This window comes from Aulonocara sp. 'chitande type north' Nkhata Bay, linkage group LG18 (assembly GCF_057382095.1).
Source record: "Aulonocara sp. 'chitande type north' Nkhata Bay isolate Kocher_YH1m ecotype deep benthic linkage group LG18, A_spYH_male_GT1.1, whole genome shotgun sequence".
In the NCBI taxonomy this organism is placed as follows: domain Eukaryota; kingdom Metazoa; phylum Chordata; class Actinopteri; order Cichliformes; family Cichlidae; genus Aulonocara; species Aulonocara sp. 'chitande type north' Nkhata Bay.
The window spans coordinates 6313825-6329304 of NC_141361.1; the positions used below are offsets into that span (position 1 = coordinate 6313825).

Here is a 15480-nt window from a genome sequence, read left to right on the forward strand (position 1 = left end):
AAGAGAGTTTATTACAGAGAAATGTCTCTTTCCAAAATAAAAGCTATACTATCCGCTTCTTCTGGGCTATATTCTCAGCAGCATAAGGAGAATCACGTGCTAACAGCTGTCTAAATGACTCGGCTAAAGTTAGTAGCATGCTTGTTGTTTTTGTCTTTGCACTAGGATGATGTCGGTGTAAATGTGCAGTCATATTCGTTGTGTTCCCACTAGTGCTTTCAGGTTAATCTCGTTGAAATGACCTTAACGCCACAACACGGCAAATCTCAGTTAACGAGCTACCGCCGATCGCTCCGTGCATGGGGCTAGACGGCCAACACGTTAACGAGCTAACTGCGCTAACACACTAGTTCACACCCATGTAATTAAGCATTGCATGGCACATCCAACATACTGTTTTACTTTAGTCCATGACTCGCTTACCTTCAGGGTCATACATCACATGAAAACCAAAATAATTCCAAACGCCAGATCTGAATGAGGGTGGGGGAGGTCCATCTTGCAAGGAGAGCTTAACTTCTGTCTCGCTAGCTTGCCCTGCGCTCTTCCTCCTGACTATGCTGTCTGTGTTGAGCGCTCAGTGGATCTGCGCTCGACAGTGCAGCCTAGGCGGAGTAGTCGAACGCAGATTCACTGAGCGCTCAACACAGACAGCATCGTCAGAAGGAAAGTTGATAAAATAAATTACAAATGTTGTATTGTTCGATACATATGCGTACCGAACCTAAAGCACTGTATCGAACGGTTCAATATCGATACGAATATCGTTGCACCCCTACTATTTAGATTCTTCATTACTCCACATATTACTAACAAATTTCAAGCGCACCAGCAAAAATGTTGGAGACAGTGTGGTCACCCGAACGCCAATCACTCTCATATCTTTTGGACGTGTACACAATTGACTTCATTTTGGGGCAGTATATCCAAGTTAACAGATGACATCATGTCCTATGCCATCCCTAAGGACCCCAGGATCTTCATCATCTAAAAAGGCCATAACAAGGAATTGGCTTAAGAAGGATCCTCTCCAAGTAGAGCAAGTGCTAGAGATTATAGAGGACATGCATCTGATGGACAGACTGACTTTCTTTCTATGACTTAAAGGTCATCCTTTTCAACAACATTGGACTAAATGGCAAAAATATAAGCAAAGACCTGAAGATTCTGTCACTTAATTCAGCTTACCTCTCTATTTGTGTGATGCTTGGACCAATTTGTTGTTGGGGCTCTCCTTCTGGAGACACGTGCGCTACAGGCCTGAACCTTTCCAGGCATTGTATGTGAGATGCATGTGAGGAAGTTCGTTACTGACGCTAACGGACCCATACGGGGATCTAACTGATTCTGTCCTGTTCAAGGTGGAAATGAAAACCACTCGTTCACAAACTGCCCGCAGACGAGCTTTGTAAGGATGTGTGCAGAATGTTTTACAACTGTCTTGTGTTTTCCTGCTAGGAGCAGAGGAAGCCCTCCTACGCTGAGATCTGCCAGCGGGTGAAGGATACCGCGACGTTACAGCAACCAACCACCCCTAAGGAAGCTAAGCCAGCCTGTGCCGCCACAGCAGGCGAGGAGAGGAAGTGCCCCGACGCCTCCACGCCTTCAGGGGAGGCCAAGGCCAGAGAGACTTACCACCCCTCCTCCAAACCCAGTTCAACGGGTGCCACCACAGGCAGACCCCCGAAGGAGGTCCGAAGGCCAGGTGGGCGGTGGGCCTCTCCGCCCCCACACCCAGGGAAAACCCCCAACAAAGATTCCCACCACACCCCACCCAAATCCCCGCAGTAGGGTGACCTCCTTTCCCTCCCCAAGTCCTCCAACCCCACTACTATGCTCCACAGATGCGTTTAAAAAAATAAAGGAAATACAAGTCAGGGCTACTCGATACTTATATCCCAGAATCACCCGTCACAAACAAGCATAGAGGACGCCTTCTTTTCTGGATCAGGGCTTGCAGACAAAAAGCACTTTACTGTGCATGTAGAGCACCGTTTCTTTTTCTTTATATTCTATTTATTGTTTTTGGTTTTTCACTTTTATTTCTCCTTTTCTCTTTTTGCATTACGTAGTGGTGTCAGCCTGTCAGGTGGCACAGACAACACTGAAATTTGTTCATTCTGTCCAAACGGCCTTGTGGGATTAAATTAGCCGCGTGCGTGTGTGTGTGTGTGTGTGTGTGTGTGTGTGCGCGCGCATGTGTGGGAAGCAGCAGGGCATGTGTTGGAAGCAGCAGGGCATTGTTGGAAGCCACCCCAAAGGATGATGGGAAAGGGTGCATAAAACAGACTCCATCTTGTTTGGCTGTCATAATGAGGGATTTGTTTGCATGTTGAGTGGCAGCATTGTGCAACTTTAAGTGGCTTAATTATGGGTCATTATTAGTCCTTTTGTTTTTAAATACATATTCACATCCATATGCAACTCAACATCACAAGAAGACTTGGATCCTTTGGTTTACATAGAATTTTTTGCAGGTTTGTTTACACTAGGTGGCTTTTATGTCTTTTTGGGGTTTTTTGCAAACCGTAGTTGGCTGTTGGTACAGTAATTGGTCATCCTCCCCTCGGCGTCTTCTCCCTCTGATCCTGTTCTTAAAGGATCACCCCTCCTGCTGTTATTCCCTCTCTGTTTTGCTAACATGCTAACTCACCATAGTGTGCGTCTGTGGCTTAACGTGGGGTCAGCGCTGTTTTGTCTTTTGTTTTTTTTAGTATCACACAGGAAGGGCACATGACTTTCTCTAAAATGAGGCATCTTGTTGTAACAGTGAAAGTAGGTGAGGTGTTGCTCACACTGCATATGAGTCTGCAGACATTTAACTAGTCAGGAAGCTAAATTCTCTCCCCGCTTTTCATTTCCTGTCAAACTGTTGATCATTATTGTGGAAGGAAGGAAGATGCAGGGCAGGTTTTAGGCTGACAAACTTAAAAATCGAGCGGTGACGAGGAAGCCGCTTCTTCCCATCTGAAAGGGTTTTGTTTATTCTGGAGGCGAGGGAACGCTGGCAAGCAGGAAGGAGGAAATTAACACTAGCTACCAGCTATCAGCTCAGTAAACACGTCTGTTTACAGGCGCCGAACGGAGGGTTTTTTGGTTTTTGTTTAATTTTCTGGAAATCTGCTGAGACACAGTGACTCATCAGGAGGCTGAGATGTGTGTGAGTTTCCTGCCATAAAATGGGACAAGTCCAGAGTTCAGTGTGGCGATTTGATCCAGTGGGAAGTTTCCTGTTCAAACTGTTCAAACCTCCTTTCAAACGGTGGCATGTTTGTAGTTCTTTCTCCTACTTATGGTGCTAGATATCAAAACCTGGAATCTGTTACTACAACTCCTCTGATACTGTAAGTAGAAATACTTGATTTACATCTGCAGACGTTTAATTGCACTGTTGTTGTTTTCTCAGACTCTCGCAAGCAAATTCATGTGATTAATCCTACCTAAAGTGAAAAAAGGGACTAACTTTGTTTTGTTTTTTGGGGAGGAAGTTGGGGAATGACACACACAGTTCAGTTTTCCAGGAGGGAAGTTGACGAACACCCTGCTGCATCATCTCCATTGACACAATCACTGAAGCTTTTTTGTCTTGTCGGTCATGTTGAAGCATCTGTGCAGCATTAAATTTTTGAAGACTGATGCTTAACGTTTTTTGTTCGTTTGTTTGTTTTTGTTCGGTGCTGCTTGAATAGACATGCAGTGGTTTGGATTTTTAACTTTGGGTTTTGGGTCAGTGAGGATTTTGTTGGAAAGTGGTGAAAATGGGGAAGTGGGATGGTTGAATAGACGAGTATATTTTTATGAAGGTAAATAACGAGTGGATTTTTTTTTTTTTTTTTTTTCTGGAACGTGGTTTGCAATGTTGAAGTGAGAGAGCGATAATTTGGCTTTGGGGGTCCCATCGGGACTCGTGAACAGCCTTAAACCAAACATTTAAGTGCTGGAAGGTTTGGAGCAGGAAGGTGTGTAAAATCCATCCTTGGGGTGAAAATGTTCCGCTGTTTTCCTCAAGTCTATACCACTAGGATTGTTTATTATTGTTGTTTGGGGGTGTTTTTTTTTTTTTCTTTCCTCCTCTCTGTCGGCGTGCTTTGTTGTTTTCTTCTAGTTTGTTTGCACTCTTTGATTTCTCTGAAAAAATTGGAAAAGATCAACCGGAGCACACGGGACTTCCTCTGTTGCCGCTTCACTCTGGTTACCTTTGATAAATGGCAGCAGACAGGAGGACGATTTAAAGCACAGAGTAAGAGGAAACATCCTTTACTCACCTCGAGCCTGGCTCGTTTGAAGCGCCGGCACCCAGTTGGTCAGAGCTTTCATGGGACATAATCGAAGCAGCGATTTTATACCAGAGCTGGTGGAAAATTTTGCATCCTGCACCAGAGTGAAGTAGCAAGCTCGCACGTTCAGGGAGGGCAGCTCCAGCTTTGGTTGGAAGGTCTGCCTACTGTAGCAACCACTTTGGCAGATAACCAACCGAGTGTGTTTTTTAATTTGAATGTAACTGTCTGAAAAATGACTTAAAAGACTTCCCTCCCTGCTCCTCGGTCATGTGCTCGGGTTCATCTTTTGAAGTCGTCACCTAAGATGCAAAAACACCCTGGAAAAAAATAAATAAAAACCACTGTACTATACACAATATCTGTTTAGGTGGGACCTCGCATGTCTCGCTGAAGTCTTCCTGCAACAAAAAGCATTCTGGGTAATCCCACTAAGAGAAAACAGGAGCCTGGAGAAGGGAAAGCTTCATTTAAAGAGCCTGTACTCCTGGTCAGAGCTGCTTTTGATTTGGATGCTACAGCTTGAGTTTAGTGAAAAAAGAAAATATTTTTTTATTATTTTGAAGGACTGAGATGCACTTGGATGGGTCTATTATTTTCTCTTTTTTGTTTTCCTCATTGGTGGAAATGGTAAAACAAATGTAAATGCACCATATCCACTTATTTATAAAGCAGTGCTGTTTATTCCACAAGAAATATCATTAAGTTTTCTTTTTGGGAGAAGGAAAAAATGATGTATTGAGCTCTCAATACACACACACACACACACACACACACACACACACACACACACACACATATATACATATATATATATATATATATATATATATATATATATATATATATATATATATATATATATATATATATGTATATATATATATATATATGTGTGTGTGTGTGTTAAAAAAAAATCCATCCAGTGTTTGAGAAACTTGAATTTTATTTAAACTTGAAAAATGACTTTGCCTTAACTTTTCTACAAGACAAGCATAGAGTTTTATTTCTTTTCAGAAAAGATCCCCAAAATGTTAACGAAGCGTGAGATGTGGAAATATTTAGTCACACCAGACGTCACAAGTCTTACTGCGAGAGAGAGAGTACAAATCTAGCAGCGTTTCCTTTCTTTTCCTACTTTTTGTTTTTTGTTTTGTGTAAAATGTACGAAAAATCTTGGGTCGTTCTTTTGGTTTCTTGTTCAATAGTTTCAGGTTTTTTGGTTTTTTTGTGCAGGGGGGTGGGGGGGGATAAAAACCTTGTAATTGCAAATCTAGTCAATACTGTATTAAATATGTGCACTTTGAAGTGTGTGCTTTGCTTGTACAGATGTAAATACTCAGAAAAATATAAGAGGTACCTTAAAATGATTATAAAAATATATTGATCCTTGTTAACTATAATGTCGCTATCGAGCTGGATGTAGAATATAAAAGAAAAAAAAAAAGACGTGATGTCGTGCGTTCGGAGATATTTTTTCTTTAACTACTATTGTTTTTCAGTTTGGGTGTGCTGAGTTTGATTCCTGCTCCGCTCTGCAGTGTGAGCAGATCATTTATTGTATTTTTTTTGTTTTCGTTCTTTCATTCCTTTTTAAACTTTCGCTGTGGGTTCGGTCGCACCTGGATGCTCAGGTGCGACAGTAACCCCGCCCTCCCTCTCCTCAGCGTTCACAGTCTGTGGTTCCGACAAAGCCGAGTGTCCACCGGCATCCTCTTCGAAGCTCTGGCTTCTTTTTCTTTCACTGATTACAGTTGATTTTGGGGGAATTTTCCTCACAGTGTGTTTGCTTTTTGGACAGTCTGAATGAAGGTTTTTAGCAAAACAAAAACAAACAAAAACAAAGCACTACATGTTGGATATTTACTCTGTTTTTGCCATTGTTGAGTACTCTGCTAACAGTGCCAAAAGATGAGACGTGACATGAAAGCTGCAGCTAAAGGCATTAATGCAAAACTTTAGGTAACACTAATACTTAAGATGAGATGTTCATGCATATGCAGCTCAGTAGGCTATAATCAAACTGCACTGTGTCCACATTGGTCGGGCAGCATGACTAGACTGCAGCTTTTATTTGAGAATATTAGATATCCTCGTTCTGGCTCCAAATATCCACCAACTCTGCTTAACGATGACCATCTGAGGGCTTATTGGTTTTTGTCTGATGAGCTCAAACTCTATTTTCTGCTTTCTGTCCATATTTTAGGATGAGTGAGTATCACAGTTTTGGGGGAATCAGATTTCAGGAAATGAAAAGTCTGATAAACACTGGACGCCTGGCTCTGTCATGTTTTAAATCTGTTTTAAATTTCACTTGTCAACACATTTGATTTTTGCACATACACCAGTTTAAATGTGCGGAAAAATAAATAGAAACCAAATAAATTGCACATTTCTGTTGTTAGTCAGTGAACAGCACAAAAAAAGGCAACTAAACCTCACAAATCTTTTTGTGTGGCAGACCGATTATTGGTTCTTACGTGTTTTGTTAGATAAGCCATTTTTTGGTTTGTTTTTCACAAACAGAGCCACGTGCTTTATTATAAAGGACAGGCAAATACTCAAAATACATTTTTTTTAAAAATTAAGTTTTGTATTCATAGAACAGCTAAAAGCTTTCCTGCAAAGGACTAAGCTTCAGTTTTAAAACAGGAATAGTTTTGCTAGATGTCGTTTCTCAGATTTAGTTTGTTTCACTGGTTCTTGTGCTCGGCCCTGTCATACACCTGTTTATTTAATGGGTTTCTTAGAGCTTTGTTACTGATTTTTGGATTTATCTGTGATAAATCGCAGCGTTCAGATTGTACCAACCTGCACAGTTAGAGCCAGAGATGATCTTGAAAAGCTATTCAACTTCCTCTTCACCTGAAACTGAACAAATTTTGCTGCAGACCAACAGGGGGCACCCTGAGTGAACCAGAGTGAATCAAGCAGGTTTTGTAGTTTTCACAATCATTGATAAATTGTCAGATTAGAAATAAAACAGTTGGTGGGCTTTTAGACCTTGCCCATAAAATTCCGGCGTTCGAATCCTTTCAGATTGACTGGATTTACGACAGGAAACACTCTTTTGATGGTTTTGGTTTTCACACAATAATGAGATGTTAGAAGTGTAGATAAGCCACAGTGGAAACTTCAGTGTGCCTATAATAAGCAGCTGGTCGTGGTGATGCCATCAGGATACCATGGAGGTGGTTCATGCTCCACTGATGTCTCTGGCAGAAACGCATTTTTCTACAGTCGGAAACCTGTAAAAATCTAAAAATTTAGCTTTTATTAATCATTTCAACCACTTCTGTCAGAAACATGGTGAGGGAAAATGTTTACTGGAAGTTCAGAGAGTGGGAAGAGTTGTTTAAGTCCAATCTGACCAACTTCTGCAAATGTTGAATTCTCAGTTTATCCATTTCTCTGTGCGTTTGGGTCGGGGTCCAGTAATCCCTTTGGTCTGATTTCATTTGGTAAGCCTTTCAGATGCTGGACAGAAAACCAGAGCTTTTCAGACAGAAATCAATAAAAAGAAAGCCTGAACCATCGAAGCTGGCCAATCAGCAGCTAAACCGACTTTGACGTACCATCGGGCGGATGCTGGTTTGCTGAAAAGAGGGATTGTTGGTGGACACTTCTTGGTTTAGTCGAGGCGATGTGATGTGTGACGCCCATCAGAAGCTTCCCAGTGAGGCACATCTTGAACACTCGGCACTTGAGGTGGGGGATTATTGCAGCCTGCCGCCAGGTGACGACGAGTCTCGGGCCCTCGGATTGTGCATTTCGTTTAAAAAACAAGGCGACTGTTTGGAGTCGTCATTGCGGCTGTTTGAGATAAAAGTTTCCTGCCCAGGTGTCGATGTGAGCGCGAGACATCCAAGGAGCCCAAAACCATTCGACCTGCTCTGTGCAGTTTTGTTTTTTTCTCTTCAGATTAATGTTTGTGATTTCTTGTTCATGTTCATCAGCTCCAAGATTTCCTCTACTGAGAAATAAATGTACAAATGTTTTGTTTTTTTCCTATGTGCTTTTTTGTTTGTTGGGGGGGGTTAAAGGCTCAACTGGAATGAGAGTAGTTTACCTTGTTCAGAGCGATGTTTCTCACGTACAGTACATTTAACACGCAGTTTGAGATGTCTGTTAAAACCATTTGATCACATGTGGACTGCAGTTCGATGTGGCAAAGAAAACCAATAACCGTGCCATTATACAACAGTCGTTTAACCTGTACATACATAGCTGAGCGCTTACCGTCTCGGGCTTTTATTTTTGTTTTTTACTTTAAGATGTGATTTTCCTGTTACTGGAAGCCTGGAGACACCTTCAGTTTGACACCAGTGACTGCAGGAGCGTTTTTCACGCGGTGTAACTTGCGGTGGATCCCTCGCCTGAGGTCGAGGCGTCTTCTGCCTCTGGTGGCCTCGAACTTTGAGAATACAAACTGGGCATCTCTGAACTGTGAATGTGTGCATGTGTGGAAAAAAAATAAAATGTACCACCCAGCTAATCCAGGCCGATGCAAAAGTGACTCTTTCCACAAGCGCGGTACCTCAGACTGGATGGTACCGCTTTCAAAGGGATCTCTTATTCTGGCGGGAAAGACACCGCGAGCTCCGCGCCTCTTCAGTCTTGCCGGCGTTCATCCAGATGCTCAGCGGTGGCATTTTTGAAGGAGCTCCCTTTTCCTCGTGGACTTCTGCATGGAGCGTCACACTTCATATCAGCCTGTTGGTCGCCTCAGACCTCCTTCCTGTTCGTCCATTTTGACAGTGCCATTTTTTTCTCTTTTTTTTTGGTTTGTTTTTTTTTTGTTTTTTCCTCCACGAGGGTTGCATCTTGTCATTTAAAAAAAAAAAAAAAGACCCCCTTGTGTTTTTGTGTTTTCATTTTGTTTTTCAAAGATGTATAACAATGAATGCACATCAACTGACTGGAAAAGGACTCTATGAACTCACTGTGGTTTAACTCATTAACACTCTTACCATGCTACGCTAACAGCTGTGGACAATCGACGACTCCACCGTGTTGGGGTTTGGACAGATAATTTTGCCTAACGACACCTTTAACAGACGTGGAATGGAGGTTTGCGATCAAGAGGGCTTCTCTCTATTTTTTTTGTTTTGTTTTTTTGTTTGTTTTTGTTAATTTTTTTTTGTTTGGGTCTTTTCTTCCATCGAGACTGGAATCAAGCGTACATGTCAGCTATAGATAATTTAAGTTACTCTTGTGTCATGATGTAAACTGTCTAATTTGGAGAAAAAAAATGTAGCTTACTGAAAAATAAAGATTTAGGCACTGTTGAGGAGCTGCCGTGTGATTTTTCTTTCTTTCTTTCCAAAAGGTCTTTTCAAACCTTTCTTGTTAGTTGTTCCATAATTACAGGAACTACAGTCAACATAGAGAAAAATTACACCAAGTTCTTCCCCATGAGCGGGGGGGGAGTGAAAAACCTTTTTTAAGCAATACCTTGCAAAAAAAATCTGATTGCCTTCAGGATGTAAAGTTCAAAGTGGCACTGTTATATTGTTATAAGCATCAATATGCATCACTCAGAATCAGCTGTTTGAACAATGCAATCCAGGATAGAAAGAAAATATCTCTTTGTCGCTGCCGAGTTTTGGCTTTTGGGAGAACTTTTAGAAAAGCCTGATCGTAATAATTCGCAGTAGCAAAGAAGTGTGAAAGGCACAGAGTCGTTCTCAAGCGTTACTCTGAAAGGAGGATGTTTCCAATTTTGGCGATATTGTGATAAAACAGTGATACGTTGTTTGATGTGACGGACATATCCTGGTGTAAAATGACTGGAGCTAATGCCATCGAGAGTATCTGTTTAACCAAATAAGGTTTTGAAATCCATGGAAATCCCAACCATCGCTTTAATGATTCTCAGCGGTGGGGGAGGGGGCAGCAAATTTTTTGGGGTGGCCGGAGCCCCCTTTGGTGGCACCACTGCATGAAGGTCTTTAAGAAGTGGCTTTAGTTTAATTTGTCGTCTTTATGTCACAGGTAAATTGGGTGTTATCTGCATAGCAATGGAAATTATACTAATAATATAAACAAACAACACTTGTCTTTCAATTGAAAACACTTAAGATGTTGTATTTCTTGAACTAATCTTATCTAGACTTCGAACCACGCGGCCAACTGAGCTCCTTTATTAAGCCAATAAGGTGAAAAGTGCGTGCAGTCATGAATAAAGACTGAGGAGTTGAGTTTGACAGGATGGGCTGTACCGACCAGCATGTTCCCATCTTATCCCCCTGTGGTTGGTTAACTTCTCACTTCCTGTTAGCTACTCGTCTCTAGTGTCTGGTGTTTAGTTTTGCTTCCCTCCCCCGTCTCAGTGTCTTTGATCATCTTCACCTGGGTCTCGTTACCCTCCTGTGTCCCCGCTTACCCTTTTCTCTAGATCCACTGCGGTCTTCCCATTTTTGTCTCAGCGTTTGTCGTCATCCCCATGTGTTGTGAAGTTTTATGGTTTAGGTTTGAGTCTTAATTTCATGGAGTTAATTCTGAATAAACTTTTTTAACATCTGCCTGCCCGTGAGTCTGTATTTGGGTCCCTTTGCCTGAAATCCATGACCAAAGTCCAGCAGGAAGAAACGCTACATAGCGGGTTATAATCTCCACATAAATAATATTTTTAAATAACTGGATGTCGTGTAACTTTTAAACTGCTCAGTTAATTCTACCGTCTGTTATATTATTATAACACTGACAGCAGCAGAGAAGTTCTTAGGAGCTTTAAAACAGAAGAAATGTTTAGATTTTCACAAAGTAACTGAAATATTTTGAAGTTATTTACAAAAAGATGTGACACTGTGTCACTCCATTAATGATGACTGAATAAAGTATCACCTGGATGCTTTGTTCCATTAAAAATGAAAACAAACCCTGTTTCTGGTCTCCGTTGTTGGTCTTCTTTTTTATTTTGAGCTCTACTTCTGGACACGGCTGTGAGGAGCATCCATAACGAGTTTAAAACAAGCTGCCTTTGATTGGTTAAATAAATGTCCACATACTGTGAGTTAAAAGCATCTGGGCTTTAGGAAGTTCCTCTGCGTCTTTGTACAGATGAGAGCAGAAAGCCACAAGATGGCAGCATGCTCACAGAGGACCTCCTTCTTTTCTCAGCTCTGTCCTGTCGGATGAGGATGATCACAAAGAAACAAGCACTTTATTTATTTATTATCCAGCTGTGATTCATGGTTATTACACACAAACTACTAAAAATATTTCCAGATATTTTTATTGCTCATACTAAATTTGTTTAGTCTGATGTTCATGACTGGATGCCAACATTGGCATGGTCCAAGTCAGCCTGCAGGTAGATAAATGTGATTAGGAAGGACTGAACTCACTACAAAATAAAATATTTGCTTACATCCATGTCTTATACATTTGTTGTATGGATATCATGCAGTGATGATGCACTAATTAGTGGATAACATAGACTGTATATAAAAGATGTAGCTTACAGGCTGTATATAAATCCTTTATTTAAACAGACATGAAAAATAAAGGCTGGATATACTGAGAACACGTCGGATGTGGGCGTGGCTGTGACCACCAGAGTTTATTGTATCCACTAGAGGCGCTCCAGCATTATGCATGTCGAGGTTCCCATCATTTGAAAAGTGCACATCATGTTGTATCCAGTAAAGTTTGGAACTAGCGACTGAGACCATAAACCCATGAGGGAAATGTCCTGAGGTCACAGAGAAGTCCCCTCAGATGGTTTAATGATTCACAGAGTAAAGGATCCAAACACAGGCCACAGGAGACCAGGGTAAAGTCCAAAATCTAAACCTGTAATCAGTCTGAGGTCACAGTCAGGTGGGCAGTCGAGCATCCGTGAAGCAGGAGAGAGCATGATGAAGGACAAACTGGAGCATGAGAAATTTCTGAAAACTTTCACTGCAAGTAGAAACGACAATTTGTCAGGTGACTGAAGAAAACAGAGTATTTATATACTGTGGAGGGTGATTAGGTCATTGAATACAGGTGGAACTAATGAAAATTACAGAGGAAAAACCATAGACTGTGACTTTTGAAGCCTCAGTTTCAGCATTTTGGCCACTGCATTGCTGTTTTTTTTTTTGTTAAGCTGGAAGTGACCTCATGTGGATGGGATTACTCTATCTTGCTGGTTTTGCGTGCTGCATCCATAATGGGCTTGGGTTCAAAGCACAGACACTGATACCTGCAAATTTCTGCAAAGTAACCGAATAATAATCTGAATTTCTGTCATCGAAGCTGAAACATAAACTTATTAGGTGATCTATATCACAAAACAAGGTCAGGACTGAAGTTGTTCTACACCAAACTCGATCATCCACGCCTTTATGGAACTTGCTTTGTGCACTGGTGTGCAGCCATATTGGAACAGGAAGTGGCCATCCCCAAACTGTTCCCTCAAAGTTGGGAGCATGAGATTATCCAACAAGTCTCGATATGCTGGAACTAAGGCTGAGCCCAACTCCTAAAAACAGCTCCACATCACAATCCTCCGATTATTCAGTCAGACAAGTCCCGTTCCCCTGGCATCTACCAAACCCAGACTCTTCCATCGGATTGCCGGATGTAGACGTGTAATTGGTCCCTCTGGAGAACACCTAACATTACAGTAAGTTGGTGACCTGTGCGCACTATATGCCTCAGCATCCGCTGATCCCACTCTGTGACTTTACGTGACCTAGCACTTAGAGTTGCTTCCACTGAATTACACTTTTCACTTTTCCACCTGAAGTTAACGGTTCGGTTGGGTGACTGAGTACTTTTGAATATAATGTACCATTAAGCTCCATCTGCTGTCTTTTACCTATATGTAATTTTCTGATTGAGTGGGATATCACTGAGATATCTCTGCTGCACCTAAATAAACATTCACCTAGCAGACTTTAAATGAGTGAATGAGTGATTAAATTTCACTGAGATAAAACAGAAAACAAACGATCAAAATGTGTTTCAGCTGTGATAATCTTTCTAATAAACCCTTCTTTGATCTCTTTTCTGCATCGCAGCCTCGCAGACTACTTGTTCAAAAGCACATGAACTACAGCTGACATTTATCCATCTTATCAATTAACATAAATGACAGAGTCAGGTTAACAGATTGTGTGTGTCTGTGTGTGTGTTTGTGAGAGAGAAAGTGAATGTGGCGCCCTCTACCGGTGTGTTGTTCATGGTGTGAAAATATTAAGCAGCACTTTGTTTTCATTTTAACTCCTGAAACTTTGACTGAAAATCGATCGGATTAAAAATATTGATTCCTGTGAGTTCAGTCGTGGATCTTTAGGATCACCTAAAGGGAAATTGTGTATGTGAGGCGCGTGAAGGCGGCAATAATTAAGAGGTGTGAGACAGGAAGAGAACAAAATCTGCATTCAAAATAAAAGCACAGCACTGGGGTTTGGATCTTTTGAATTTATTCATCTCCCAAAGTTGTTTCAAAAAGAATTTACTCTTACTAGCTATCAACATACATCCGATATTTTTTTAGCAATCCATCATATTCTTTACTTTTAACAGACACACACTGGTGAACCGTAACTTGTCAGTATAAACGAGGTAAGCAGTGAGAACAAACCGTAGAAAAAGGAGAATGTTCAAAATAAACAGTCAAAATCTCCAAAATATATATATCTATAAAATCAGTCAGTAAATAAAATGCATTTCAATGTCTCAGTTAAAAATAATTACATAATCATCCTGACGCCTTTCTTTGAGTGTTTTAACTAAATTCAGATTTTTTTTTAGCCTGGATTGCTCTTGCTTTACCTATTTTTTATTTAAAATAAGGAAACAAGTAACTAAAAATATTAACCTGCTTTTATAGTCATATAACATTTTATAACATACTTTATTCTGGAAATTAAATTAAAACAAAAATAAAAATCCAAGTATCACAAAAGTAACATTGATTTATTTTTTAATCTATAATTTATTAGCTCGTAACTTTTAGTTAAAGCCAGCCTGTGAGTCTGATTTACTCAGGTTTAAATTTGGAGGGTGTGAGAGCCACAGGCAGCGGACTGGGCAAAACAGTTGTTTTCTACAGTCATTGGTCTTAACGCTGTGATCTTATTTTGAAAATACAGGTTCCGGTAGCAGCTCTGCAGTGTTAGCTGTAGCTTGACGCTGGTTTGCGGAGAACGCGCAGAGCCGCTGCCGCACACGGAGCGACGCTGACGGACTCGGTGTGACTGACTTTGGATTTTTGTGGTTTGTGGAGCAGCGTGGGGACTGGAAACAGGGAGAAACAGTCGGAAAACAGATATTTAAGTCGGTTTGGAACGGCGGAATGGCGGACCGGGACCCGGTGCCGCTTCCTGCGGAGGTGCGGGCCAAACTGGCCGAGCTGGAGCTGGAGTTATCCGAGGGTGAGTACTTGGGTTTCACCGCGGAGCTCGGCGGCTCTGCCGGGGCTCTGCTGCTGTTGTTGCTCTGGGACTGTTTGTCCTTGCTGAGTTTGAACTGCTAGGAGATAAAGTGCTGAGCTCCAACAAGTTCAAGTGCATGTCTGTTCACACACACACGCTGCCACAATGACTGCTTTAACTGATCTGGATTTGGATGCAGGAGATGTGGCAGTGAAATGGAAACAGAGCTGTCACTGGCTGTGGACAGACTACAGTGCTGTTAGGGGGTTCTTGAATTGAAAGGAGATCATTGCAGGTTCACTCCCCCACACTGACACACAACGTCACCTGACGCCAGGTATCATGGGAATAATACAGATAATAGATAAACATCCCATAAAGTGCTCTGGATGAACTGGAGTGGCTGCTGTGCACCAGAGCTCCACGGTATTGTTGCAGTGAAGCCTGCAGGGCTCCTCATTATTCATAGACTGTTGATTATCTGAAGGAGTTCATCAATCCTTACTCTACATAGTGTCCCAGAGTCCAAACACAGCCACTTTACAGCCAGCATTCACCTTTGAATCCAGCTGTACATCACCTTTTAACACTTAACTGCTTTATTTTGTCTGCTCAGGTTTTCAAAAATTCCCTACAATAATTCCCCAGAGTCAGGTGACGTCTCCAAAATCCACACACATCCACGCTGCTCTGCTAATTCCTGATAAAAATCAAAGAATATGTGTCATTTTTACCCCTAATCTGTTGATCTGTGCATGAATCCTTCCATCACGGCTGATAAACAACCCATAAAGTGCACTTTGAAGCCTCACTGGAGCGCAGGAGGCACACAG

General features: G+C 41.5%; 2 protein-coding genes across 5 annotated transcripts in view; both read left to right on the forward strand.

Annotated features, from left to right (window-relative positions):
- Positions 1 to 5071, forward strand: part of larp4b (La ribonucleoprotein 4B) — a 53952-nt gene extending 48881 nt beyond the window's left edge. For all 3 annotated transcript variants that reach the window (XM_086271615.1, XM_086271613.1, XM_086271614.1), the window contains one exon: positions 1459 to 5071. In XM_086271615.1, the coding sequence (XP_086127741.1) occupies positions 1459 to 1791 (333 nt within the window). In that variant the 3' untranslated portion in view covers positions 1792 to 5071. The remainder of the gene's footprint in view (positions 1 to 1458) is intronic.
- Positions 5072 to 14365: 9294 nt separating this feature from the next.
- The window catches only part of LOC147307855 (disco-interacting protein 2 homolog C), a 202086-nt gene continuing 200971 nt past the window's right edge, over positions 14366 to 15480 (forward strand). For both annotated transcript variants that reach the window (XM_086272273.1, XM_086272275.1), the window contains exon 1: positions 14366 to 14647. In XM_086272273.1, coding sequence (XP_086128399.1) covers positions 14569 to 14647 — 79 coding nt within the window. In that variant the 5' untranslated portion in view covers positions 14366 to 14568. The remainder of the gene's footprint in view (positions 14648 to 15480) is intronic.